The 27,182-nt window shown below is 38.5% G+C and overlaps 6 protein-coding genes across 9 annotated transcripts in view; 3 read left to right on the top strand and 3 right to left on the bottom strand.

Moving 5' to 3' along the window:
- Positions 1-8,866, top strand: part of LOC657358 (uncharacterized) — a 61,041-nt gene extending 52,175 nt beyond the window's left edge. For both annotated transcript variants that reach the window (XM_001810906.4, XM_064357233.1), the window contains 3 exons: positions 6,303-6,487; positions 7,849-8,206; positions 8,255-8,866. In XM_001810906.4, coding sequence (XP_001810958.1) covers positions 6,303-6,487; positions 7,849-8,206; positions 8,255-8,699 — 988 coding nt within the window. In that variant the 3' untranslated portion in view covers positions 8,700-8,866. The remainder of the gene's footprint in view (positions 1-6,302; positions 6,488-7,848; positions 8,207-8,254) is intronic.
- A 724-nt stretch (positions 8,867-9,590) lies between these two features.
- On the top strand, positions 9,591-11,946 carry LOC657282 (ankyrin repeat domain-containing protein 27). The gene has a single exon (XM_963750.4). It carries the CDS (start codon positions 9,640-9,642, stop codon positions 11,923-11,925), a length of 2,286 nt encoding a protein of 761 aa, XP_968843.1. The 5' UTR covers positions 9,591-9,639; the 3' UTR covers positions 11,926-11,946.
- Positions 11,947-12,600: 654 nt separating this feature from the next.
- On the bottom strand, positions 12,601-14,705 carry RhoGDI. Of its 2 annotated transcripts, none has more exons than XM_961248.4 (4): positions 14,560-14,705; positions 14,275-14,482; positions 14,006-14,230; positions 12,601-13,045 (listed from the first exon to the last, which is right to left on the bottom strand). In XM_961248.4, exons 2-4 carry the CDS (start codon positions 14,450-14,452, stop codon positions 12,846-12,848), a joined length of 603 nt encoding a protein of 200 aa, XP_966341.1. In that variant the 5' UTR covers positions 14,453-14,482; positions 14,560-14,705; the 3' UTR covers positions 12,601-12,845. The 2 variants fall into 2 exon arrangements, with proteins under 2 accessions (XP_966341.1, XP_975797.1); XM_970704.4 differs by having other exon boundaries at positions 14,275-14,457; positions 14,560-14,694.
- Positions 14,706-14,735: 30 nt separating this feature from the next.
- eRF3 (eukaryotic translation release factor 3) lies at positions 14,736-18,988 on the bottom strand. Of its 2 annotated transcripts, none has more exons than XM_963680.5 (7): positions 18,558-18,988; positions 18,076-18,489; positions 17,573-18,020; positions 17,315-17,489; positions 16,987-17,250; positions 15,555-15,723; positions 14,736-15,501 (listed from the first exon to the last, which is right to left on the bottom strand). In XM_963680.5, the coding sequence occupies exons 1-7, from the start codon at positions 18,772-18,774 to the stop codon at positions 15,458-15,460; spliced, it is 1,731 nt and encodes a 576-aa protein (XP_968773.1). In that variant the 5' UTR covers positions 18,775-18,988; the 3' UTR covers positions 14,736-15,457. The 2 variants fall into 2 exon arrangements, with proteins under 2 accessions (XP_968773.1, XP_008197362.1); XM_008199140.3 differs by having other exon boundaries at positions 18,549-18,988.
- Positions 18,989-19,116: 128 nt separating this feature from the next.
- Positions 19,117-22,623, bottom strand: RNaseZ (Ribonuclease Z). The gene is made up of 9 exons (XM_963599.5): positions 22,249-22,623; positions 22,013-22,199; positions 21,745-21,961; positions 21,426-21,695; positions 21,230-21,374; positions 20,592-21,140; positions 20,230-20,542; positions 19,769-20,182; positions 19,117-19,288 (listed from the first exon to the last, which is right to left on the bottom strand). Exons 1-9 carry the CDS (start codon positions 22,488-22,490, stop codon positions 19,142-19,144), a joined length of 2,484 nt encoding a protein of 827 aa, XP_968692.2. The 5' UTR covers positions 22,491-22,623; the 3' UTR covers positions 19,117-19,141.
- Positions 22,624-22,655: 32 nt separating this feature from the next.
- Noc2 (Nucleolar complex protein 2) lies at positions 22,656-25,137 on the top strand. Its single transcript, XM_963530.4, has 3 exons — positions 22,656-23,567; positions 23,651-24,532; positions 24,585-25,137. Exons 1-3 carry the CDS (start codon positions 22,839-22,841, stop codon positions 25,077-25,079), a joined length of 2,106 nt encoding a protein of 701 aa, XP_968623.1. The 5' UTR covers positions 22,656-22,838; the 3' UTR covers positions 25,080-25,137.
- The last annotated feature ends 2,045 nt before the right edge of the window (positions 25,138-27,182 follow it).

Consider the following 27,182-nt stretch of genomic DNA (forward strand, 5'->3'; position numbering starts at 1 on the left):
CCAAAAACTCACCAAAAATTTTGCTACAAATCGAAAAAATCTGAGCTTTGTTGACAAACGAAGTAAAAAATCGTCAAATTATTTCAGCTAATTCCTAGAAAATTAGCTCATTTTTAGTGGAAAATCAGAGTTTACAAGAACTTTCCCTAAAAAAATCAAAACATCTGAATGAATTTCAAGCGATTTCTTTTTTTTTGAGCCAAAAACTCACTCAAATGGCTAGAAAATCTCTAATAGTTTCTCTCAGTTTGACCAATAATTTTTATTTAATTGTTTTAGGCCTTTGTCGAAATTACGTTAATTTCGTGCGATTTATTTTGTGTTTCGACCAAAAACTCACCAAAAATTTTGCTACAAATCGAAAAAATCTGAGCTTTGTCGACAAACGAAGTAAAAAATCGTGAAATTATTTCCGCTAACTCCAAAAGATTTAGCTCATTTTTAGTGGAAAATCACGTTTTACAAGAACTTTCCCCCCAAAAAACAAAATATCTGCATAATTTCAAGCTATTTAGCTTGTTTTTGGGCCAAAAACTCAGTCAAACGGCTATAAAATCTCAATTAGTTAGTTTGACCAATAATTTTTATTTAATTGTTTAAAAAAAATGTTTCACCACATTTATGGCAGTTGTACGTTTGTTAAGAAAAATAATTAAATTGAGTCACAACGGAAAAACAAGGACAAGAGGTGTCGTAACTTTTTTTGAAGAATCAAAGAAATTATAATTAATAATAATAATAAAATAAAAATGGCAAAAAGGACAACCAAATAAAACTAAAATAAACGTGTTACAATTATTTAAATGTATTTAACTGTAGGTCTAATAAAAGCCACTGGCTTTTCGTCTTTAGCAAAAAAATCCCAATTATTAATATTAGCAAAGATTTGAGTAATTGTTGCAAAAAAAACAAGTTGCTGATGTGGGAATTCGTTTATTAAATAACTATTTCTGTTGGTCTTTATGTTTTAATAGAAAAATAATCAAATGTAGCACGTGTTTGCACAACAAAGAGGCTTGGATTATTTTGTTTGGTCAGTTGAAGATTAGTATTTTGATTGGGTTCGGGTGGAATTCTTTGCTAGAACAATTCGAGAAATTCCGCCATAACAGCGTTCAGAAAAACTAACCGTAAATTTCTTTCCTGCAACATTAAGTGTGTAATTCATCGGCATTGTTTCAAGCCACAGATCGAGATAGAGGCAGCAAGTGGCATCAATCATAAGCACATCCTCTATAATTAGTATTTTTTCGTTGAAAAGTTTGGGGAATTGGTCAATGTAGGAAGAGTGTAATCCGGATAATGTGCCAGCTTCATAAATAACGGATTTAGAAGATGGTGTAAATTAAGAGCTCGTTGGAATGGAACGTCGAGATAGGGATTGCTCTCTTTTACAACAAAGTTTCATGTAGTTAGTCGTAAGAGTTCGTCGAGTTATGGTCTTGCTTAAACAAGTGTTTAATTTACCTACCACGCATTTCCATCCACTCCGTCGACACAGCGTAATAAAACAATAAAGCCTTGTTTAACGCCGCATTATTAATACACTCGCTTTTAATTATCTCGGCCGCGAAACGAAAAGATGCAAATAGTGTGTGAGCGCCAAACCAAACAAGGATCCGCGTTCGAAGATACAAAATTATAGATTACACGTATTCCCATGACTTTGTATATTCTTTTTTCAAGCTCAAACTTATCGACGAGTTCATCTAATTTGAACAGAAACGTGACTTGAAAAAATTCGACGCGAAAGTGTGTAAGTCATGCTTTGCTGCGGCCTCCAAGCTGGAACGAAATTACAAAAACCAAACTACAAAGAATCATTCATTGGCTGCGAGTGCAGCAAATAGGCCGTCCTCCAAAAATGAAAAAAATTCAAATCGCCACTCGAAAATTCGACGTTTTGAATTTTGAAACATGATAAATCGTGTGGAATATCAGAGCCCTGCTCATTAGAGGCACGGCTGTTATTCCCATCGCGCTAACAATAGCTTTTGACACTTGATACGTTCTGAGCCGAAAATACGTGCCAGTACCTGCAGATTAATGGCGTAAACAAATTTCTTTGCGTTCAGTTAATAAATGCAGCTTTATGGATTGGAATAACCGGCGCTCCAACTAAACACAATTTAAGTGTAGAAAGCAACAACCGTAAAAAATTGCCGTAAAATAGTTTACGAGGATATAAACAGCCCCGAAGAGATGACGGTGTCATGAATTTTAAACGCATTGTCTGATCAGGGGCTGCTGCTTTCTTTCGGAATTTCGACGGACGAAGAAGGATTATGGGGCCATCGAGGGAGTTCCCTTCTCATTTTGACAGACAACGAGCCGGGGATCGAGCAAGATATAAGCATAATGGCTAGCACGAACAAATGCCAGCTTTACCGACTCGCACGCAAAAAATTCGAGGAGAAGCTGCCGCTGATACTTGAGCTTAATGGCGGACATTTAAAAAATGAGACGTTTTTATTCGCTGATGAAGCAATTACCACACAAAAAGATGATAAATTCTGTGCAACAAAAGGCCAATTTCAAATATTAAAACAGCTTTTGGCCTGATTTATTGACGAACGTGACACTATCGGGGCGCTTGATTGACAAACTGAAAATTAGAGTTTGGCAGATGGACGGATTAAACTGAGATATTACGAAATTTGACGATCAATACGCTTTTGAAAAGAATGTGGATAAGTTTACGTTTGGTATTGAATAATTTACGCTTTGCTTACCTTCGGTAATGGAAAATCAAATGAATTTGCGTTTTATTAATAAGTTTTTATTAAAACGAAACAATGCTATTTTTACGAGTGTTTGCTCAATCCCGCCATACATAATGCAAGAAATCGTTTCCTTGATTGGATATTTTCACGGTTAATGAGAACGTATTGATATATCAGTAACTACTAATCAGCAATTTTAAACTCTCATGATTGGGCATAACTCCGCTCACCGTTAATCCCATCATTAGAGCAAATTCAGATACTGTTGGTATGTAATCAATCAGGTGTGCATATTTGCCCCCGAGAAACAGCCGATCAATAATAATTGTTCGAAATTATCGCCGCAAAAATCAACAAATTCTGAAAAGCTAGAGTCGGGTCTAAGGTTATTCGGTCAAATCTTCATGTTCCACTTTCCTCTCTTTGCGCAACTTTCTCGCAGCACCCACTCGGCCCCGGAAAAAAGTCATACACATGACAAGTTTCACTTTTCCGGCGTCCAATCGACCGATGCGATTTCAAATTTCAAAATGCACTTCTATTATTAAACGAGGACAAAACCATTTCTCATGCTCATAAATTTGGAAAAAGCTGGAACGAAATTACAAAAACCAAACCGAACTACAAAGAATCAGTGACTACAAGTACAGCGAAATGAAAAAAAAATCAAAGGTCGATTACGACGGCGTAGTTTCGCCGTAATCGCCACTTGAAAATTCAGCCCCAAACCAAAGAAACGTCAAAATTCTTGAAATGGAAGGTGCGAATCCAAAAAAATCAAAAAGTAGAGGAGCGTTATTGATTTAACTCGCAAATTTCACTTTTCCGGCGTCCAATCGACCGATGCGATTTCAAATTTCAAAATGCATTTCTATTATTAAACGAGGACAAAATCCCTTCTCATACTCATAAATTTGGAAAAAGCTGGAACGAAATTACAAAAACGAAACCAAACTAGAAAGAATCATTGACTATAAGTACAGCGAAATAGGCCGTCCTCCAAAAATCAAAAAAATCAAAGGTCGATTACGGCGGCGTAGTTTCGCCGTAATCGCCACTTGAAAATTCGGCCCCGAACCAAAGAGACGTCAAAATTCTTGAAATGGAAGATGCTAATCCAAAAAAGAATCAAAAACTAGAGAAGTGTTGATTTAACTCGCAAAAAATGTATCAAATATATCATTTTTATAAAATCAGTGCCGGCGAGTGCGCAAATAATGCGAAATGCATTAAGTTCGTATTAAGGCTTAGACCTGACCTGCCGCAATTTTACATAACGGCGACTATAGAAAATGTATTGTATAATTGAAAAGCGATCTAATTAAATAACACGTCGTGCTTGATAGAAATCGCAACTCGCATTTGCTTCACCAGGAAACCTTCAACCGATTGTTTGAGTTACTCAATTTGTTTCATTTTTATTATAGTTATTAGTTGATGTTCCTGCCACCGATCGTTGATCGTTTTCTCTTCAACCACAACCATCCATACTTAATAAAAAATGGCAAATTCTGCCATAGTGGAAAATCGAACGGCGTAAAAAATCCTGTCATGGCCGACTAAACTACATCGTCACTGTTCGATTTTCCTTTACAACGGAGATTTGACACCAACTCAAACGAAACAGAAAAAACTTCAAACCGGAGAAACCGCAAATGTTCTCAAACAGCTCAACCTTCAAATACGGACACGAACATCGGCTGTAAATTAAATTTGTTAGGAAATCACTACTCATTTACACTACAATAAAAGTAAGAGGAAAACCACACGAAACATTGGCGTAACAAGTGTGCCTTACTCTTGTATCGCTTTAAAATTAAAATAATACACGTCCACGGTCTAATAATTCAATTTTCATACGTTTGTGTTACTTTTGCCTCGAGTTAAATGTCTTGGCGCAATTGGGGAAACTTGACCCAACAATTTACCCAGAACCGATTTTCGTGGGTGTATTGTTTAGCCTTGGGATTTTCAGTCCCATGGCCATAAATTTAAACAATTTCACCGAGTACTTAGTACCAAGTAGAATCGTGGACACGTCACTTTCACTGTGTTCCCGGGTAAAAACAATTAATTTAAACTTGCGGAGTGTTTTCTTACAGGTGAGCTTTTACAGCACCGCAATGCGGCTCCCTGCACCCTGATTTGATTGTTATTAGGGGCATAATCACGATGCGGCGATGATTAATTAATATGAAATTTATTGGGGCCGTTACAGCGTATGATTTTATGTAATCTGAATTCATAAACCATCCCTTATTGTTAATTCCAATCAAGTCCATCCGGATTAGCACCGACAACAATATAACTGATAAAAGTGCGGTTTTGCATGGATAAATTACCAATTAAAATGTATGACGCGCTAAATAAGGCATTAAGCCCTTTTGTGCGGCCACAGACAGAAATCGGAATCAACGATTTATTGCGACACGACTCGGTACCTGTTCCCATGCATATAATTACACAAGTAAGGTACCACATGGTCACAAGGCCGCTGGTTCTCGGCCTTGACCGTTTATAATTCTACCATTGTCCGTGTTTTTTCCGTTTTGGAGGCACAGTGGCGGCTCACAAGAAATGAATAAATCCAAATTAATTCTTTGCATTTTTTTCTTGTTGAAAACTTTACTGATATTGCGAAATTTTCTCCACTAAAACAAAGAATTTCTAATTAATCCCAAAAGCCCTAAACAATCGAAAAACTCACTTTTCTCAGAAAATTCTGCTCAAACAGGTATTACATTTCAAGCGTTTTCAGCTAAAGAGGCACTTATTTCGTTAAAACAAGAATAATGGCAAATATACACAATGTTTTTCGTTGGATTTAACAACTTGAAGCAAGGAACTAAAGAAAATCACTGAATTACGTCAAAACTTGAGATAAATCCAAGTGTTTTTCGAATTTTCCTACTAATATAACGAAAAATTCTCAGTAAATGTAAACTCATTTTTAAGTTAAAGCACTCACTTTTCTCGCAAAATGGTGTTCAAAAGGACCGAAAAATTTCCTGTGAAGGTCAAAAGTTTTTTTTTGTATTATTTTTCCCCTTTTTTCCTCTCTCTTCTCGCCAAATTTTGTTTAAACAGAGCGAGCAATTATTATCTATAAATGCCAAAAATTATTTTGGCATTCTTCGTTAGAGTTCTCCTATATTTTAGCGAAAAATCCAATTCTTTAGCAAATGTTCGTCAAAATTAGAAAATTGGGCACTTGGAATCTGATGTCAAAAACTACTTAATTAGAAATAAAAACACACTTTTAATATGTAAAATTTCACTTGTTTTACGAAATTTTAGTCAAAAATAACGATGAAGGTCAGAAATTTCGTTTTGCCTTTTCTAAGCATTTAACAACTAACTCATTTCGCATAATTTCGCTAAAAATTATTATTATTATTTTTATTTTATTATTTTTTATTTTTATTTTATTATTTTTTATTTTATTTTATTTTTATTTTATTATTTTAAAAATTATTATATTATTTTGGCCCTTTAGGCGTTTGGGGTTTGATTTTTGTCGCAGCTAATGAATTAATTTATTCGTGCGACGTAATGCATATGTATTGTTATTGTTTTCAGAGGCCGCTTCTCCGAGGAGCCCCCCAAAGGCTGTTGCGGGCTGTTGGCGTGGAAACCGGGCTCTTTGCGCTGGTTCATAGCAGTGATCGCTTTGGTGGCTGTCTGTTGTGTGTTGGTTGGAACAGCCCTGGGTGCCATGAGACCCGCAGGACGGGACCATCTCACAGTGTCCCTCCTCATGATAGGTAAATTGCCCTCCCACAGGATACACACAATTTTGGTAGCAGAAGGGGGGAGTTAATTATCGCATTATTAAACTGCGGATTACTCGCGTAGTCATGGTGACAGATGCGAATTTAGCTGAAAGCTTATCAAGGGAATTATTGTGATATCCTGACGACGGCTACTAGACGAACGGATTAATTTTTAACTAGCTCTCCGGTGAAAAAACGCAGCCAACTAATGCAATATGCAAATTGGTGTAGTCTGGATAAATATAGTAATCCACATTTCATGTTGCACATCCCGAGAGTGGAAACATGCTCCAATAATAACAGCAATGTCGCTTGTTCCATTGTGACCGATTTCTAGGTGGCTTAACAGCGAAAATAAAATACTTGAGCGAGTTGTGTGTTGTGAGCGAAAAAGAGGAAGTCTCCGGACTACTTCTCAAAGTTAATTTAAAAGTTTTTCAGATATTTGTTTTGTCCCATTGGAAGTGACCTCGATTTTCGTTGTCGGCGCGGACGTGTTTATGAAGATTTAATTTCGCTCACACAATAATAAACTAGACGTGTCGATGAGGCTTTAATGAAATTTTACGACCGACCATTGCATTGCTTCCATAAAAATTAATAAGGCTTTGTCCACTCGCGCCCCTTTGTTGTTGCCACTGACTTTTTGTTCCATATTTCAGCCGCGTATGCGTCCACCTTTAAAGGTCATTTATTTTGAATATACAGCAATCTAACTGTTACGTTTAGCTGATATGCAGTGTGCATTTTGTCCTCTTTGCCGTACTTTCTATCCACGTCTGCACAATTTTACAACTATTCCACTCTGTGCAGGGCCGGACGCGGTTGCCCAGCCCCACCTCAATCGCGGATTTTTATCACAAAAAGGAAAAACCAAAAAATAAAAAAAATCATTTTTAAAATTAGTCGCTGTAGCAAAGTTTTATGGACTATTTTTTGTTCGATTTTTCCAGTTTTTCCATTTTCGGTACCCGAAACATTTATCAAGCAATAACTAAGTTTGTTACCGTTGGAAAGCTCTATCGTTTTCAAAAAAAATCATTGTTCTCAAACGAATAGTTTTGTCGCAAATTGCCCATAAAAGTAAAAATACGTGAAATTTAAAAAAATTCATAACAAAAAAACTATGGGAAATTTGACGATTTTCTCGACGCCAGTCGATTCCCCGGCTCATTTTACATAGTCTTGCGTCAAAATAGTCTTACTTGTTCCAATGGTTTTGCCGTAATTGACAAAATAAAAAAACGAATAATTTCACCAGCGATAATTTCACGAAGAGAATAAAACGCTGGCCTAAACAATAAATTTCCTCGACCATGTGGACTAACGGTCCATGCCCCCCTTTGTTCCAGGTGTGGGCATCGTCTTGGTGACGGTCAGTGGCGTGGCCTGGAGACTCACTTCGCACGATTCGTCAACTTGTCGCTCGATGCTCGGCTTAGGTTCGACCGAATCGGTCGATGTGTGCACTCGACGTTTCGTTCCTCGTTTACCGCCGTCGTACGGCCGTCCCCATCACCCCTACGCCGCTATGATGTACCCAGAGTTCCAGTACCGGCCGCCGCCCCCTAGCTACCAAGCCTCCATGCAAGAATATAGACTGAGACTTTTGCTTCTGGACAGAGGCAACACTCCGCAAATCCAGGCCGGGATACAGAACGCCGTCTCGCCGCCTCCGACGTACCGCAGCCACGCTGGCAGTCTGCTTAGGTTGTCCAGTTTTAGTAAAAAAAAATTCGTTTAATTGTGTTTTTTCAGGGCGCCTTTGTCGAATCGGAGAGACACGGCACAGTCGGAGTACAGTTGTCCTCCGTCTTATCGTTCGCAAAACAGTACGAATCGACCGGGGACTCTACAAAATTCGGTTCTGCACAGCCGGGAACAGAGCTTGAGTTTGTCGGAGTCGAATCAGGAAGAGTCGGTCAACGTTGTGAATATTTTAGGCAGTACTGAAGAAGACATGGCTTTAGATAATATAACTTTAGATTCGTTGAAAATGGAGCCGGAAAGTGATATTAATCCGTTGAGGATGCTTCTTAAAGGCAGTTCCAGTGATCTTGAAGGTAGCAAAGACGGGAATTTGGTCACTATTGTGCAAACGAGCGACCAAAGCCCGGTCATTGTTACTGTGAGCGGAAGCTCGCAGATCGAAGGCAGTACAATGCAAATACCATCCGAAATGGAGATACTGGCGCACTTATAGTCGAAACTCCCATTCCTTAAGGTTAGTGTGCAGTAATGTATCACGTTGTATTATAATTATGCGATGACATGTGCCTATATTGTGTAGATAGTTTATAAATAGCACTCTGTATATTACTATTATATTTTAAACTGTATAAAAGTAAATTTTTAATAAGAATTGTTAAACCGTCTCTTCATTCAAAACCACCCTCCTTTTATCCTTAAATGGACCGACATTTTTTTAATAAATTCTCCCCCATATGCTTTATCGTATAACTCAAAATTAATTTAAAAACACTTCTATGGCTGAATCAAGTCACGCACAAAAATCATATTTGTGTTGAGTCATTTTTCGAAAAATTCCTCAAACAGGCCGACTTTATTTTTAAATGCTGAATTTTGACACTAATAATGGCCATTTTTCTTTGAGTAATGACGTCATTTTCATCAGCCTGTATTCTCCAAATTCTCTTTCTGCTTTCACTGTGCATCTTTTCAAAATTCTTCTCTAATTTCCTTTAGAATTGTTCCTGTTTATACTCTTCCCTAGATTTTTCTTAAGATGCTTCTCTAATTCTTTTCTAAAGCTGTTTCTATGCCTGAAATCTGCGACTCTTCTTTAGGTTATTTTACAAATTCTTCTCATTAAGATTATTCTTTGTACACTTCTCTACATTTTTCTTTGTAAAATCTGGACTCCTCTTTAGATTGTTATAAATTGGTAACAAGATTTTTTTATAGATCATTCTTTAGTCGTCAGGTTGGTGACTTTAGGAGGCCAATAACTCAATAACTATATTTTCTGACCCATTCTTTCAAAGCCACTCGGTATTTTGAACTGCATTAAAGTAAATTTCTACTTTAATTTTGGCCAATTCACTAAAATTTGAAAATGGCGCACTTGACACGCATGTGTGCCGTCACCTTAGCCACACACATGTCAAAAAAATAACCTCAAAATGTGGCAAAAATACGACGAAAACCTCCACAACAATCCTTTTTTCCACGAAATTATCAAAAATCACGGTGACTTAATAGTGAAAGCGTCACAAGAAGAGTGGATTATTTGTGTTCCAAGAATCGGTGTCATTGACCCCAATGAAATAACAATTGAGACGATTCTTGACCATATTCTCGTGCCCTCAGAAGGCACAACATTGAGCAAAAAGGAAGCCACAATCAAAAACAAACAAATCGTAACTAATTCAACAACCCGTCACATACTTTTCGAGGAAACGTTCTACATAGAAGACTTGAAATATACAGTTTTCTGTATTGATAGCCCCCTGTTCTCAAGCCGAGTGACATGCCCCCATGTAGTCAACAAAATTGAGACACTCCACCACTGTATTGATTTTTTCTGGAGTGAGAATTTGAGCCACGTTTTAATCAAAATCCAGCGACTGTGTGCAAGTTTCGTCGACCAGAATCGTAGTTTTTGCCGCGAAAATTTGCAAAACCAGAAGGATTTAATCGGGAGTTTGTACTCCCAGTGTTTGCAACTTGTGTTGCGTAATCGGGGATTCACCGACTGTGACAACATCAAGCTAGCGGTGGAAACATACATGCAGAGCTGTCTTGACCAGTTCCTCACCCATGCTATAAACACAGTGACGTGCCTCCATGACTCCGAATTGAACAAAATCATCCGAAACTCAAGCGAGCTTCAATTGAAAGACTTGTCCATCCCTCCGAAATTCTGTGATAATATTACGAACGCTAAAAGCGAACTAAGCAAAATAAATAACTACGTTACGATCCTAGACAAGGTTAATTGCCTAAAATTAACGTTCGGTCATTTATACACCAAGATTTGTTTAACCTCCGACGATGTTTTACAACTTTTCGTCTTCCTAATTCTTAAACTAAACATCACCAACTGGACTTCAAACCTAATTTACTTAACCCAATTCCAGTTCAGTTCGCACGAACCCAACGAAAGTAATTTCCTCGTCACTTCGCTGGAAGCGGCTTTAGAATTCATCAAGAGCGAGCAATTCGCCAAAATCAAACCTCGCCATTCGGTGACTCCCCTATTCCAAACAATCGTCACCGGCGACTTGACCAACTTGCGTAAACTGCTAGACGTGAAGAACAGTGGCGGTAATTTGTGTCATCCGTTGTGCGATTGCGACGATTGCACAAAAATGGACTCGAGTTATGATATAAACAGCAAAGGTCAGACTCTTCTCACTTTTGCCGCCTTGTTGGGGCGCAGTGAAATCGTCGAATTTTTGCTAAGTAAAGGGGCTGAGGTCAACTCTGTTGATTATTTCGGGCGAAGTGCGTTGCATTACGCCTGCCTTAAAGGCCACCAAGACGTTTTATTAATTCTAGTCAACTGTCGGGCTGAGGTCAATGTGAGAGACCATGACGGGAATACTCCCTTACATGTCGCTTGTAACAATGGGCATGAGAATTGCGTCAAAGCTTTGTTCTACGCCTCCAAAGGCTTGGACATCGATTGTGTCAATAAGCACGGGGACAGTCCGCTGCATTTGGCCGTCAAATGGAATTATGTGGGGATATGTGCGGTCTTGATCGAGAATAACGCCAATGTTTGTGTTACTAATCGCAAGAATCAACTACCAGCAAACTTGGCACAGAACTACTACACCGAGCGATTTTTCCCCAACTCTGTCCCAAAACCCCCAAAGGATAATAACAGAAGCGACAAATTCAAAAAAATCGATCTGTTACTCAAAGCCATCGAAAACGATGATTTACCCTTGACTTGTTTTTATCTGGGTTTTTCGACCAGTTCCCACTATGATTTTCAATCAAAGTGTCACCCTTTATGCAACTGCGAAAAGTGTGAAGATTTAGACACTGGGCAGGACCCCAATGTTGAATATATCAGCGTTAATGCGTGCAATATTGACGGTTTTACGCCACTTCATTTCGCCGCGAAATTTGGAAGGACGGAACTACTCCGTATCCTACTAGATTCCGGTGCTTTACCCAACTTGAAAACTTTAAAAACACTACAAACTCCACTACACTTGGCTTGCATCCACCAACAAGTTTCCGTGGTGAAAGAATTGGTCAAATGTGCAAATTGTGAAGTGGATTCGCAAGATTATTACGGAAACACGCCTCTCTATTATGCATGCGTTCGAAATGACGCCAAAATTGTCGAAGTATTGCTCACAAACGGAGCCAATGCCGATATTAGGGATTATGGAAACTCGATAATAAAACAAGTCCAAGAAAATCTCACCGAGAGCCAGGATATTTTCTTGTGAAATAAAATTTTATACACTTTTCATTTGTGTTTTATTGATCCTTGAATCTCTAGCCTTAATGATATAATCCACTGCGAAACGTATATTTTTTACTGTATTTCAAAAAGTAATACACTAACATTAGCCTTTGCTTGTGATTTTGTTTTAGAATTTTTCAATAGAATCAATAGTTATTTACGCAAACGGTTATGAAAAGACCGATTGTTTAACGAGCATAATGTTTGCCAAAACGAGTGAGCGCAGCGAATAAAAAACTTGACGAAAATCAACTTTGTGAATATTTCTTATCCTTTTGTTTGGGTTTTATTTGCTCTTTGAATCTCTGGACTTGACAATCTACCGCAAAAAGTATATTTTTTCTGTATCCCAAACTAATAAACACAAAATCAGAGTTTCCTTGTCATTTTGTTTAAGAATTTTTCTACAATTACTTATTGTCAACAGTTAGGAGACGACCGAGTGTTTAACGAGCATAATGTTTGCCAAAACGAGTGAGCGCACCAAATAAAAAACTCGACGAAACTCACCTTTGCGAATATTTAGTACCTGCAATTTTTTCTTTTGTTCGTATTTGCAAAAAATATACAATAATAAGCTATTTTCTCTACGCATTTTCAACTAAATTGAGGTGCGAGTGGAGTGGGATGTTGGTCACAGGTTTGGTGAAAATAAAAATCCTTTTCATTTTGTTTTATTTGAAAGTAGCAACACACTTAATTGGTCTAAAGCTTGATCAGTACGATAAATGCAATATACATCAGCAAACTAACACAGGTAAGGCATTTTTGAATGAGCAAAGGATAGAAAATTGTACGTTAAGGCATACTGACGTCTTGTAAAATTGTCAAAAGGTCTGTATACTTATTATAAAAGGTAGGTATATAAATTTATTGCGGTTAATAGTAATACTTGTTTTGGCTTTAATCTTTCCAATCTTTTTTGATTTCGAAGCTCCACTCCCATTTGAGATGCTCGTTTTTGTCATCGTCGGTGAACAGGGAGTGGACTGTGTACGAACCACGTGCTAACATCCCCGTGGGGGCATCCTCTGGTGGTGTGGTGTAGGACTGAATTTCCATTTTGGGGGCGTATGAGCCGACCATATGGGTCATTTTGTCCACTATAAACACACACCACGTAAAATAAAGCATTTTTGTGGTGGCCTCTAACTCAATTACCTGGGTCTGACCAAGTCCCGCAAGCGTTAAAAACGAGACGGGTTACTTCAGACACGCAGCGCACCTGACTGGAAGTTTCTCAAACAGCTCGACACTTATTTATTGTAAAAAAATATTATTATTATCATGTATTATTTTCCTTAGGTACAAACATTTATTTAAACTGCATTTAAATACACAGATACGTAATTTTCCTGACATAATAAAATCAAAAATACCGTTGAAATGGATTGAAAATTTATACCTTCACCAAGCGGTTAAAATAAGTAAAGGAAAAACAGTAATTTAGGTCAAATTATTTTCTTAACAAATGAGCTCGTAAATATGTTTCAGATAATCTTAAGTAATACCGTAACAAAAATCGATGAATCAGACAAAGTTCTTTCTTCACACGTTCGCAGCAATTAGTTATCTAATAAGTAAAGATTATATTTTTTGTTAGTGACGATTTATTCACATTCTTACACAATTATCGATGTGTTGTTTAATTCAGTTTGTGAGTGGCTGTGGTCGTAAACGAACGCTTCGTAAATTTATTAAAGGATTAAAGGGTAAGTTTGCATACTTTTATTTAGAAAAATTACATTGACTTTGTAAAATTTTTGCCCAATTTAAAGACATTGTTAAAATCACATTAAAATTGAACCGTTTTCAGCTGATTTAAGACCCATTGAACTGATTTATTGTTTTTTAATTACAGTAGGTCCGTTACTGAAAATGGGAGGCAGACTCAAGGTAAGTGCATTTTAATTATTTTCGGTCGAAAACTCATGTGTTAAGCTGACTTTCGTCAATCCCCACAAGAATAGAATAAGTGTTGAGCTGTTGTACCATTTTACCCCCAATAAGTCCACTTCCAAGCAGGCACGCGAGTGTCCGAGCAATTTCGCAAACGCACTCACCTGACATTCCGAGTTTGCTGGTCTTTTGCACGTACTTAAGCCCATGCACGATCTCCCTCTGGACGATAAACTCTATCCGGATTCTGTACGAAACGCCCTCCTTAATCACGAAAGTCTCTTTCTTCAACCGGGACAAGTCCCCCGTCAAATCCAGCGCGATTTCCGGCCTATCGGCCACCACCAAAACCAGCCGCTTCACGATGACTTTGCGGGGGTTATCAGGCTCTAAAAACCCTTGTAACACGGCCCCCTTTAACCGCAAAACTCACCAACGATCACAGGCCCGGTCTGGGCCTGCCCCAGGAGCGTCTCCTTGTACTTCCGCAGACTTTCATCGTCCTGGTCCGCCTGCAGGATCTCCTCGATGGTTTTTTCGGGCGGGGGCTTGTAATTTGTCTCGTTTTCGTGCTCGAACTCGTCGGGGGTCGTGACGTCGCCTTCGGACATTGTGGCTGCGATTTTAGTGATAACACACGCCTTATCAACCGGAAAATTTCAGAGGTTAGGAAAAAAACAAAAGAATGATGTGACAGAGTGCGGCGGAAAAGACTCACCGGGGGGTTATTCGGCTGAAGGGGGGCACCAATTTTATGCTGTGTGTTTGTTTAAAGGTGTTATTGCGGTTTTTGTGTGCAAAAAGTGGGTGTCAACCTCCTACTGTTAGTTTTCGGCGATTGCGCTTCGCGAACGCAGTTGGTGCTGGGAGTGGCGGGTGATTTGAAATGGCGAGTCCAATTTACATTTTATTGAATATATAAAATTGATAGCAACATTTCTTGGTTACTTATATAATTATTAATAAAGAGTAAAACACAACTTAATTAACAGAAAGAATTTGCAATACAACATAAGCATAAATTTATTAAGTTTGGCCACATGGTGACCCTTATAAACTCTTTATTTACAATGGAACTGTCAAAGCTAGAGCGAACTCTTTGAAAAGGCGTGTTGTAAATAAAACCGGGAGCTTGAAGGTATTTACTGCACACTTTGTTCTCTCAGTCAACAACGCATCAGGTGGTGATAGGCCGTGGTCAAATACCTTCACTCGTCTCGAAAATATAAATAAAGCACCAGGCTGTCGAACAAAAGGAGTACATCGATTCAAAAGAACTCTTTTAATAACAATGATGTACACCACACAATTTCGATCGCTAAAATAATAATACACCCCTTAATTTAATAAATTAAAATTAGAAATGTACAAAACATATCTAAAAGGAAAATTATACCATTACACCAGACTAAATATACAAAAAAGAAAACATTAATTAATTAATTAAAAAATTCATCATTTTCACACGCTACTGTTTGTAGCACCGATCTAGAGTCTCTTCGTGGTCACCGACAATACAAAATGAACATTGTGTGGTGGTCACCTCGGAAAAATGTCCACCAGTCGATTGCGAGTTGGTTAAAATGTCAAGTTTTACAATCTAATCTAGCGACGATTTACTCGATTAACTTCAGTACCTTTCCGATGGCAATTGTTTTATCTGAAATAATACACGTCTTAATTAAAACAAACGACAATCAGCCACAAACATACTTTCATCTCTGAGCGTAAAACGGCCCATTTGAGGGAACAATTTAAAGGGCTCCAGGCAAATCACACCTGCGCATTCTATTCGCATTATGGCTACCTGATCTTGCTTCACAAACCTGGGCCGCGTTTTACTCTTTTCACCAGTCTTCTTGTCCACGAGACAAATTAAGGCCTGCAAAAACAACAACTTGACGATCTATCGGAGCTTTTAAAAGCGCCAACTCTTAAAAATTACGGGTAAAAAAGGCTTAAAACATACTGCATTTTTTAATTATTTTTGCGAGATAATTACTTTCCTGCATTAAAAACGAGCTAATAAAACGAAAAAATTGAAAAATGTGATTTTTGAGCCCAGTTTATTCAAGTAAAAAACTCAAAAACGCGTTCAAAAGCTTGAAACATGTAGAAATTTTCTGATTTTCAGCTAATTTTTGATAAAATTTCGTTCAAAAACAAACGAAATCGGGTGGAACAGACAAAGTACATCAGCTTTTTTTTTTTACTTTTGCCTTTTTGAGAAAATTATTTCGCAGGCAGACCGAAAAGTCACCACATTGTATTAAAATGGGTGTTATTTTGAAGTAAAAGTTAAGTTTTTTTCGAACAATCTGCCCAATTGGGTGATTTTTCAGCTCGTTTTATTAAAGAAAAAACTCAAAAACGCAGTCAAAAGCTTTAAAAAGTGTAGAAATAACTCAATAACCAATAACCAATTTTTCTCATTCTTCAGCTTCTTCTTGACGAAATTTGGTTTAAAACCAGGCAGAGTAACATCCTCTTTAATTTTATCTTTGTATTTTTGAGGCGTTTCTTCACAGTTCTTACAAAATAAATCCGTTACAGGTTCGAAAACGAACTAAATTGAATGAAACTGAGTGGGTAACATCAGTTTTTATTTATTTTGTAATTAGTGTGTGCTTTGACCAGTTTTCTAAAATATATCAGTCTCAATTTAAAAAAATTAAGATCAAATTCGGTGATTTTTCAACCAATTTTAAGTAAATTTTTCGAAAAATACTTAGTTTTTACTAAAGCAAGACTCGAAGAAGGCCCACTTAGATGACTTTTCGGTCTCCCTTCAACGAAATAACTGCGTTTCTAGCTGAAAAACGTCCATTGAAAAGAAAAAAATTAATAATTTCGTATTTGAATTTCGATTCTTTGGTTTCTTCTAACGAAATTTCAGCAAAACTACTGAGATTTTAGCTCTAGACACAGAACTCACATTTTTTTACCAAATTTTATTAGAGAAAAACCAGCTGTAAACCATAAATTGGAAAATAATGATTTTTTTTCACTGTTCCTCACAAAAAACTGAAAATATACCTTGAAAACAAAAAAATAACAAAATTTCGCCAAATTTTCAGTTGTTCGGCTTATTTTCGAAAAAATTTCGCTTAAAAACGAACAAAATCGCTCAAAATAAATAGCTTACCTTGACGGTGACTTCTTCGGCGGCGCAATGAATGTGCATAACGGCACTATAGCCAGCGCAAATGATCGACTTGTGTTCCAAAATCACAAGCTGAGCATCAAATACTCTACCGGTGTGGATCGGATTGACGGCATCGCAAAGTACAAAACCTGGACTAACGTCTTCTTCTTCAACACCTTTTACTTTAACTTTGACATTTTCACCGGGTACGATACGATTGACTTCGTCGTCGTCAGAGAGCAACATATCGACAGTGACGGGAGTCTGGATTTATGATTTCAGTTGAAGAAAAAAAATTACGAATGAAAAAAAAAATCGATTGCTTTACCCTGTTTGGCATAATGACGAGACTTTGTCCTTTTCGACATTCACCCGATTCCACTTTCCCCATAAGAACTGTTCCCATGTCTTTGTATTTGTCTACTATTGGCATTATGAAGGGGCCGTCGATTTTTCGATTGAGTGACGGCAGGTCGTCGATGAAGGGAATGAAAGCCGGCCCTCTGGAAATTAAAGGGTTAAAGTTGTGAAAATATTTAAAACATTGCCACGTTGGCCTACTTTCAACCGCAGTAATAATTCTTACCTATACCAGGGACAGATCGACTCATCCACTTGATCCTTGAGCCCTTGTCCCGTCTGTCCCGAACAGGGCAAAAAGAACAGATCCTTATTATAGTTAAATCCAAGTTTTTTAAGATAGGGTAAAATTTTGTCTCTGCATTCGTTGTATCTAGCTTCATCCCAGTTAACAGTCGGATCGTCCATTTTATTGACAAGCACGACCAAATATTTAACACCGGCCGTTTTGGCCAACATTGCGTGTTCTCTCGTCTGACCACCTCGGTCAAACCCCGTCTCAAACTCCCCTTTCCTGGCCGAAATAACCAAAACGGCCAAATCGGCCTGAGCCGCTCCGCCAATCATATTCGGAACAAAACTCTTATGCCCTGGCGCGTCCAAAATCGTAAAGTGTTTCTTCTCCGTTTCGAAAAACGCCCGACCCACTTCCACCGTCTTGCCCTTGTCCCTTTCTACAAATCAAGGGTCAAGTCACTTACCAAGTAACTAACTAAATAAATAAGTAACCTTCTTGGTTCGTGTCAAGGGCCCATGACAAGTACCACGACTCCCGACTTTTCTCCCTGGCTTCCCTTTCGTACTTTTCCAGCGTTCGCTTGTCCACCATGCCCGTCAGCGCCATAATTTGCCCCCCAATGGTCGATTTCCCCGCGTCCACATGCCCGATAAAAACCACGTTAACGTGTTCCTTCTTGTCTTTGAGCACCTCCTCCTTGACGGTCTTCTTCTTGGGTATTTTGATGGGGGCCTCCTCGGAGGAGGGCTCGTCGTCGTCGGCCTCGGGCGTGATGAGGGGGTCGTTGTCCTCGACGACGACGTCCTCCCAGGTGCCCCCGTCGCCGGGGGATGCGTCCCCGTCCGCGGGGGGGATGGGCGGGGGCTCCTTCACCTCCACCCGCTCTGCGGACTCAGCGCTCGTTCCTGGGGACAAACCGGTGAGAAAAAACCGGAGCGAACCGGTTACAGGGGCTGCCCCTAACCTAACGTACCGTTGAGGATGGGGGCGTGTTCGGGGGAGGCCTCGGACGTCGGCGAGGCCTCGTCAGCGTTGGCTGCAGGCTTTGCAAATGAAGGCACGAATTCAACAGCGTTCACGTTCAACGTGGAAAATTTTGCTGTCACATCTGCATTGTGACTGGGGGAGGTGTTGGGCGACGCGGAGTCGGCCTGAGATTCCCAACTGTCCGGGGCTGTGTTATTCGACATTTTGTGCACTTGGGGCGGTTCTTTTACGGGGAAAATTAATAAAACTCGAGCTTTCAGCTGCTCTAAATATCCGCGTGCGTTCACTCACTGCCACCGGAAACTAATGGCCGACTGTCATCACAAATGACAAGAACTCGCCCCTAACAATAACACAACCACCACCGTCCCCAGTTACTGACCCAAAATACAAAATTCTTTTTCTAATATCCACACGTGACGCGGTTTATCCGAAAAGGCCCTAATTACTTTGTCATGAATGCAATTTTTGCCAACGGGACCGGAAACATCATGGCGGAACTTTCAAATTTGACATTTCAAAAAAGGGACAAAATCAAAAAAATGTTACAAACAGCCGTTTAATCAATCTTTATGTTACAAATTGCTGGGCTTTCTCCCGTTCGATTTTCATTTGGCGCTTGGCCGCCTTTTGCTCCATCTCTTCGTAGTATTCCACAAACATTAATTTAAGGGCCGGATACAGGAGGGGAATCAGCGGTAATTCGTCCAGTTTCACCTAAAAATCGCAATTATGACACATTATTATTTACGCTCCTAAAACTTATTAGAGTTCCTATACTGAGAGAGTATCAAACTGAGCCAATTTTTTATTAGAAGGTATACAGGGTTGGGCAAAAGTATAGAACCAAGCGTTTTGTGCCTAAACTATGTACCTTACGAAAAAACTAATTAGTACATCATCAAGCACCTTAAAATGAGATCATTTTCCAAAAATATTTTTTTCAAAATTTCTCTTAGTTTTCGAGATATTATTTTTTTAATGTCACCCTGTATATTTTTTACTCCATTTGATGGGTAATTAACTTCTAATTCCAAATATGTATTACACCCCATACTTAAAGATTGCATTAAAAATTGCGTGATCTAAATAATTAATTTCAAGAAAAATTTAGTTACCTATGCAAATTTTATTTCACTTTAAGTTAGTTGAAATTTTATTAAAAATCAAAAAAGGTGGAACTCCACTAAAACTCACTCGCATGTTATCGAAGGCGATGCCAACGTTGTCCGAAAAATTCTCGTTAAACCTGGGCAACTTCGCATATCTTTGGCTAAAATGAGTCAAGAGAGTGTATTTCGCCTCCATTTGGCGCCCGATTTCGATCGCTTGTGACGTCGTTGAGTGCATTTTAATGACAGCCTCTGCGGCTAATTCATCCTCCATTGTGGCTTCGTGTATCAACAAATCGCTGGTTTTGCCCAACTGTACGAGGTTTTCCGACGGCATTGTGTCACCAGAGTAGGTTATTTTGTACCCATTTTGGTGCACAAAACTGACACCGAAGGCATTAGGGCAATGCTTGACCAGACAAGTGCTTATATCACGCATCTGGAGCCCTTCTAACAACTGTTTTTCCAAAAGTTGGTCCAGTTCGTGATTATTAAAAAACTAAAATTTTTATTTATTTGTTGGGAAAAAACGCGATCAAAACGAACCAGTTCGCCATTAGGGACCAAAACAAACTCCTCGCTTATTTTTTCAAAACAGCGGTCGTAGAAATTGAGCCACCACATGATTTGTTTGGGGGCTAACAAAAACAAGGGTTGCGCCCCCTTTTCCAATTTTTGCATCGCCCTTTGGCGCCCTTGCAACACCCCAATTAACCCTAAGTGATGATCGGCGTGCAAATGAGAAATATAAACCGCCCTTATTTTAGCCAGCTCGGCATTTGCCTTGTCTTGCCCATAAAACCTAATGATTTGACCCACCGTACCTTCCCCACAATCAATCACAATACTTGTATTTTCGCTACAAGTAAGTAATTTAATAATTTTTTTTGAACGTTGCCACCACTTACTCAATTTCGAGCAACATCCCGCTCGTATTGCGCGTCTTGTTCGGAATCGACGATCCCGTCCCTAGAAACAATAATCGGGGGAAATCCCGGACCGTTAAATGGCGCCGTTTTTGCGCCATCTGTTGCGTCACTTCGTGTAACACTGAGGGGAAATTTTCAATGGCCATTGTTTCGTCAATAAATTGCGAAGGCACTAGTTTTAATTCATTTGAACGATCGCAGGCTTTTTTCGGTCGCAGATGGTAATTGAAAAGTGTGTTTGTGTAAATGTTGGGGTCTGTGGGTGATGCAGGTCGCGACTTTACCGACAGTTGGTCAATCGGGAGGGAAGGACTGTCGGGTTTGATTTTTTTGGGTTGAGGGGGCTCTGTCACTTGATCGTCAATTGTTTGAGTGCCTTTGTCGCCCAAAAGCGGGAAAATATCATCAGATAAAAGGTTTAGTTTGTATTGAATTCGATGAACTGCTGAACTGCCCATGCAAGTGTTGCTGTCGTTCAAAATTAAATGGTGCGTGCTTGGGGAAAATTTATCGACCCATTCTTTGTATCTGAAATTTTTTCCAACTGACTGTTACTTTGATAATTCACAGCTTACTATAATTATTTTTAAACTATGTATTGTATAAATAAAAAATACCTTGGATGATTTATTATTTTTTGCGGCGTGAAATGAACGACTGTGTGCGCCAGATCCTCGTCTTTTGTTGCCGTTTCTTGATGTTTTTTAAATTCTTCACAATCAATAAGTGAATCTAAATATTCCTCTGACGGGCATTCAAGCACTAAAATTTACAAAAAAAAATATTTTTCACGGCCAATTTTTCTATAAAAACCTATAAAAACAGGACCGGGATCGTCAGGTTCACAAACGTCTGACGCTTTGACCACCTTTCCATTGACAAGAGTGACGTCATGACCTGATTTTAGTTGCCCCAAAAGGGGGCCCGGGGGCACCCCAAAACTGACACACTTGTCTAGCAATAGAGCCCCCGGACGGGGCTGCAACTGGCAAATATAGGCCATGCTGAAATTTGTTGGTTTGTTTTTTTGTTGAAGTAATTTTGATTCGGAGATTTTTGGCGGGCTTTTGCGCCGACCACTATCTAAAATTTTTTAAATAAAAAATCCCTAAAATAGTGACTTAAAACTTACGTTCATGGGCGTAATAATCAATATTGTCTTCCTGCATTTGGCCCAAATTTGAATTTTTTGGTTCTGAAATTGGGGAGGAATTTCCGCTACGTTTAAGAGGCACGTATTTAACTTTCAAAACGTTGTCTTCGAAAGTTGTATTTTCGTCACACTGGGCCATTTTTATGTCCAAGTCTTTGATTACAATAAACCGGCGAGTGGCAATAAAAATTTCCTCCTGGAGAAAAAAATTAATAAAAAATGATTATAATAGTTGGGGGGAAAATACCAATCCTTGGGGGCCATGGAGGGTTATTTCGGGCACCCCCACGTCTTGTATCGTCAAGGCGGCCCCCGGCAGCCCCCCAATGTTCGCCCAAGTAGGCCGTGTGATAAAAATGTGTTCCAGTTTTGCCAACTTCATTTTATGTTCGTGGGCCAAACGTTGTGTGCCTTCGCCACAATTGAACAAATATCTTTACAAAAAAATTGACACGTTTGATAATTAGAGAAAAAATTAAATACCGTGACTGGTCCGAAAAAACATAGAGTGATCTAGGGGCCCCCTCGGCCCCCGTCCCTAAAACTTGCAACGTGACTCTGCCAGGACTGTATTTACTGAACTTTTCTTTGATTTTGCGGCGCTGTTTTTGGGCCTCTGGAATGTGTGTCTTCTCCTTAGGCATGGTCTTCAAAATGTTGATTAGGTTAGAATTTAGGACTTTAGCGTAACGACGGGCCTGGATGAACGACACACGACTAGACATTAGTTTTTGATGAGAACTGATGAAATCAATGGGAAAAATGGTGAAATATTGGAAATTTTGAAATTGGAAGTGTGATTGTGACACTTGACATTTGGAACTCCAAGGGCGTGAAGTTGGCAGTAAATAAATCGTTTTTAAGTGTTTTTGCCGAATCTCGTACCTCTTTCACACACTAGAACACTGCTTTGCCCTTTTTGAATGAGAATTAATCGATAAATCACGTCCTTCAATTCATGATAGACGAAAAATCAGCAAAAAATCGTTAATTATTCTTCGTTGCTAACTTCACTCATGTAACTCATAACCGCGAAGTGTCATAACCTCTCAGTTTTTCACGTGTTGTTTAAAATGGCAAAAATCAAGAAGAAAACCATTACCAAGCGCCCCCAAAAGGCGAAGAAGGCGAAATTAAACAAAACTAAGAAATCGGAAGACTACAGTTCAATGTCAGTCGATAAATTCCTCGATCAAGATTTTGAAGCAAGTGCTTCTGACGAGGAAACTAACCACGATTCAGTCGAGGAATCGTCAGGAGACGAAATACAGGAACACAAAGCCGCCCTGAGCAAACTAAAAGACACGGATCCCGAATTTTACAAATTCTTGCAAGACAATGACAAAAAATTGCTTGAATTCAACCTTTCGGACGAAGAGTCTGACGATGAGGAAAGCGCCCCACACAAACCACCAGAAGAATTGGAAGTCGCGAGTGACGAAAGTGACTTTGAGGACGACTCCCAAGTCAAAGAAACGGGCACAGTGACTTTAAAAATGCTCAAAAGTTGGGAAAATTCAATACAGAGCGACAAATCAAACAAGACTATAACCACAGTCATGCAGGCGTTTCACGCCGCCTTGCTTAGAGTCAGCTCAGAGGAGGGGCAAGAACAATCGAATTTCAAGGTCGAGGGCCCCGCTGTCTTCAACGGCGTGATCCAATTGTGTGTTTTGCATTTGGGGCCCGCCTTGCGCCGCTTTCTGGGGCTGTCGGACGGCTCAAAGCAGCCCCCACACAAGTGCAAGAGGTTCGTCAAGGTCAGGCGCGTCCTTAAGGACTATTTCATGGACTTGTCTAAGGTAAAGGAATGATCAGAGTAGCCTATGATTTTAAAATCAAGGTGGCAACGTTGGGCACAGACCACTACGATTAATTTTTTTAGTTATTGAAAGGCGTCACTTCTGCCAACATTCAAACCGTCCTCCTCAAACACCTCCACTACCTGTCCCCGTTCATGGTCTCCTACCCCAACATAACTAAAACGATCCTGAAACGCCTGATCACGATTTGGGGCACCGCCGAGGAAGGGGTACGTGTTTTAGCTTTCTTGTGCATTTTGCGTATTACCAACGGCCAAAAAGCGAAATTTTTGGACACGGTCCTGAAATCGATGTATATGACCTATGTGAAAAATTCGAAATTTGTGAGCGTTGGCTCTTTGGCGTGCATAAATTTCATGCGGCGGTCTTTGGTTGAAATGTTTGCGTTAGATGCGGGTGTTGCTTATCAACACGTTTTTTTGTACATCCGCCAATTGGCCATTTATTTACGTAACGCCATCACTGTTAACAAAAAAGAAAACATTCATGCGGTCTATAATTGGCAATTTGTCAATTCTTTAAAACTGTGGGGGAGTTTTCTAAGTGCGAGTTATCACAAAATGCAGTTGGCACAGCTGGTGTACCCTCTAGTGCAAGTGTGTTTGGGTGTGCTTAAGTTGGTACCCACTGCCCAATATTACCCGTTGAGGTTTCACGTGGTGAAAATTTTGATGGATTTGTCGCGTGATACGGGCGTTTTTATCCCGATCCTGCCTTTTATCCTTGAAGTCCTGAGCGGTTATGATTTTAATAAGAAGCACCAAAAAGTTTCGATGAAACCGATCCAATTCACATTTTTGTTGCGCGTCTCAAAGTCGCAAATGATGGAAAATGGGTTCAAGGATGCGCTTATTGAGGCGATTTACGAGCTGTTGCTCGAATATTTAACAACGAATTCGCACAGTATTAGTTTTCCAGATCTTAGTCTTTTGTGTGTTGTTCAGGTAATATTATTGTTTTTTGCTAGAGTTTCGGAGGTTATTGTTTAATTTGTAGATCAAACAGTTTGTTAAAAAATGCGCTAATGCGAATTACAACCGGAAAATGAAACAACTTCTCGAGAAAATCGAGCAAAATTCGAAATTTATCGAAAATGAGAGGAGTAAAACTACGTTGAATATCACCGATTTTAAGCAAATTGAGGGCTGGGAGGCGCAAGTTAAGACAAAGGGGACGCCTCTTGCCACGTTTTATGACAGTTGGATTAAGCTTCATAAAGTTAAGAAGAACAAACAGTTGACTAATAATGAAGAGTTGGGAGAGTATAATTTGCCGACGATTAAGAAAAAGCCGGCGAAAGTTCGAAATGAAGGTCCGGTTGAATTGTTCCCGAGTGATAGTGAAGATGAGGATGGGGGGGAAGAAAAGAAACGGAAAAGGGGAAAGAGAGGTGGGAAGAATGTTAATAAGAAGATTAAGGACGAAAGTGGGCCTGTTGAAGATGAAGGAGGGGCTGATATTGTTGAGGATTTGAAAATGAGCGATTGGTGATTGTTTCAGTAAAAATTATTTTTATTATGTTATTTTAATAAAGTGATTTTGAAATATTGTTTTTTTGTTTTAATTTTCTAAATGTCAAATCGTCGAAGCCTGCCAAAGGTGAGTTAACATAAGAAAAACTTCTAATTATTACAAAAATAAAACTAATATAATAACTTCTAAATTGCACTTACCTTCATAAAAAAAAATTATCTTCTAGCAAAGTTTTATGGACTTTTATGTGCCTTTACAACCCACTCGAGTTGTTAAAAGTCCAAGAATGTCCATATGTTTGATTTTTTGATGTTTGAGTTTTTCAATTTTTGTCGCGATTCTGGGCGATTTCCGGTACCCGTAATATTTATCGAGCAATAACTCCGGAACTATTAGAGATAACCCTATAAGGTGTATTATCGTTGGAAAGCTCTTTAAATTATCTATCTTTTTCAAAAAAGATCATTGTTCTCCAACTAATAGTTTTCGAGAAAATTGCAAATAAAAGCAAAAATTGATAAAATTTAAAAAAATTCATAACTAAAAAACTATTGGGAATTTGGCAATTTTCTCAATGCCAATCGATTCCCCGGATCATTTTGCATTGGTAAGAATGAAAATAGTTCCACTTTTTCGAATAGTTTAGTCGTAATTGAGAAAATAAAGTACAATTTTATTGGTCAAGGCAAATACCTTCATAAAAATGAAAAAAAATAATAATTTTTAAACTCACTCTAGCAAAGTTTTATGGACTTTTATATGCCTTAACAACCCACTTGAGTTGTTAAAAGTCCATTTGTTTGATTTTTTGAAGTTTGAGTTTTTCAATTTTTGTCGCGATTTTGGGCGATTTCCGGTACCCGGAATATTTATCGAGCAATAACTCCGGAACTATTAGAGATAACCCCATGAAGTGTATTATCGTTGGAAAGCTCTTTAAATTATCTATCTTTTTCAAAAAAGATCATTGTTCTCCAACTAATGGTTTTCGAGAAAATTGCAAATAAAAGCAAAAATTGGTAAAATTTAAAAAAATTCATAACTAAAAAACTATTGGGAATTTGGCAATTTTCTCAATGCCAAACGATTCCCCGGATCATTTTGCATTGGTGAGAATGAAAATAGTTCCACTTTTTCGAATAGTTTAGTCGTAATTGAGAAAATAAAATACAATTTCAATGGTCAAGGCAAATACCTTCATAAAAATGAAAAAAAATAATAATTTTTAAACTCACTCTAGCAAAGTTTTATGGACTTTTATATGCCTTAACAACCCACTTGAGTTGTTAAAAGTCCATTTGTTTGATTTTTTGAAGTTTGAGTTTTTCAATTTTTGTCGCGATTTTGGGCGATTTTCGGTACCCGGAATATTTATCGAGCAATAACTCCGGAACTATTAGAGATAACCCTATGAAGTGTATCATCGTTGGAAGGCTTTTTAAATTATCTATCTTTTTCAAAAAAGATCATTGTTCTCCAACTAATAGTTTTCGAGAAAATTGCAAATAAATGCAAAAATTGGTAAAATTTTAAAAAATTTATAACTAAAAAACTATTGGGAATTTGGCAATTTTCTCAACGCCAATCGATTTCCCGGATCATTTTGCATTGGTGAGAATGAAAATAGTTCCACTTTTTCGAATAGTTTAGCCGTAATTGAGAAAATAAAATACAATTTTAATGGTCAAGGCAAATACCTTCATAAATGAAAAAAAAATTTTTTTTAACTCACTCTAGAAAAGTTTTATGGACTTTTATATGCCTTAACAACCCACTAGAGTTGTTAAAAGTCCATTTGTTTAATTTTTTTAATGTTTGATTTTTTCAATTTTTGTCGCGATTTTGGGCGATTTCCGGTACCCGGAACATTTATCGAGCAATAACTATGGAACTATTAGAGACGACCCCATGAAGTTTGATATCATTGGAAAGCTCTTTTAATTATCTATCTTTTTTAAAAAAGATCATTGATCTCAGACTAATACTTTTCGAGAAAATTGTAAATAAAAGCAATAATAGGTAAAATTTTAAAAAATTCATAACTAAAAAACTATTGGGAATTTGGCATTTTTCTCGACGCCAATCGATTTCCTCGATCATTTTGCGAAGGCAAGGATTAAA

The sequence above is a fragment of the Tribolium castaneum genome, chromosome 6 (assembly GCF_031307605.1).
Source record: "Tribolium castaneum strain GA2 chromosome 6, icTriCast1.1, whole genome shotgun sequence".
Taxonomy (NCBI): Eukaryota; Metazoa; Arthropoda; class Insecta; order Coleoptera; family Tenebrionidae; genus Tribolium; species Tribolium castaneum.

Coding starts and splice junctions, on each gene's coding strand:
- LOC657282 (XM_963750.4), top strand. CDS start 9,640: ATGTGGCAAAAATACGACGAAAACCTCCACAACAATCCTTTTTTCCAC.
- Noc2 (XM_963530.4), top strand. CDS start 22,839: ATGGCAAAAATCAAGAAGAAAACCATTACCAAGCGCCCCCAAAAGGCG. Junction 23,568..23,650: donor ATTTCATGGACTTGTCTAAG/GTAAAGGAATGA, acceptor TAATTTTTTTAG/TTATTGAAAGGCGTCACTTC. Junction 24,533..24,584: donor GTCTTTTGTGTGTTGTTCAG/GTAATATTATTG, acceptor TTTAATTTGTAG/ATCAAACAGTTTGTTAAAAA.
- RhoGDI (XM_961248.4), bottom strand. CDS start 14,452: ATGTCCGAAGGCGACGTCACGACCCCCGACGAGTTCGAGCACGAAAAC. Junction 14,231..14,274: donor GACCGGGCCTGTGATCGTTG/GTGAGTTTTGCG, acceptor AAGGGTTTTTAG/AGCCTGATAACCCCCGCAAA. Junction 13,046..14,005: donor CAGCAAACTCGGAATGTCAG/GTGAGTGCGTTT, acceptor GTGTGTTTATAG/TGGACAAAATGACCCATATG.
- RNaseZ (XM_963599.5), bottom strand. CDS start 22,490: ATGTCTAGTCGTGTGTCGTTCATCCAGGCCCGTCGTTACGCTAAAGTC. Junction 21,696..21,744: donor TGATTATTACGCCCATGAAC/GTAAGTTTTAAG, acceptor AAAAAATTTTAG/ATAGTGGTCGGCGCAAAAGC. Junction 21,141..21,229: donor AAAATAATAAATCATCCAAG/GTATTTTTTATT, acceptor AAAAAATTTCAG/ATACAAAGAATGGGTCGATA.
- eRF3 (XM_008199140.3), bottom strand. CDS start 18,774: ATGTCGAATAACACAGCCCCGGACAGTTGGGAATCTCAGGCCGACTCC. Junction 18,490..18,548: donor CATCCTCAACGGTACGTTAG/GTTAGGGGCAGC, acceptor GTTTGTCCCCAG/GAACGAGCGCTGAGTCCGCA. Junction 15,724..16,986: donor CCGAAGAAGTCACCGTCAAG/GTAAGCTATTTA, acceptor TTGTTTTTGCAG/GCCTTAATTTGTCTCGTGGA.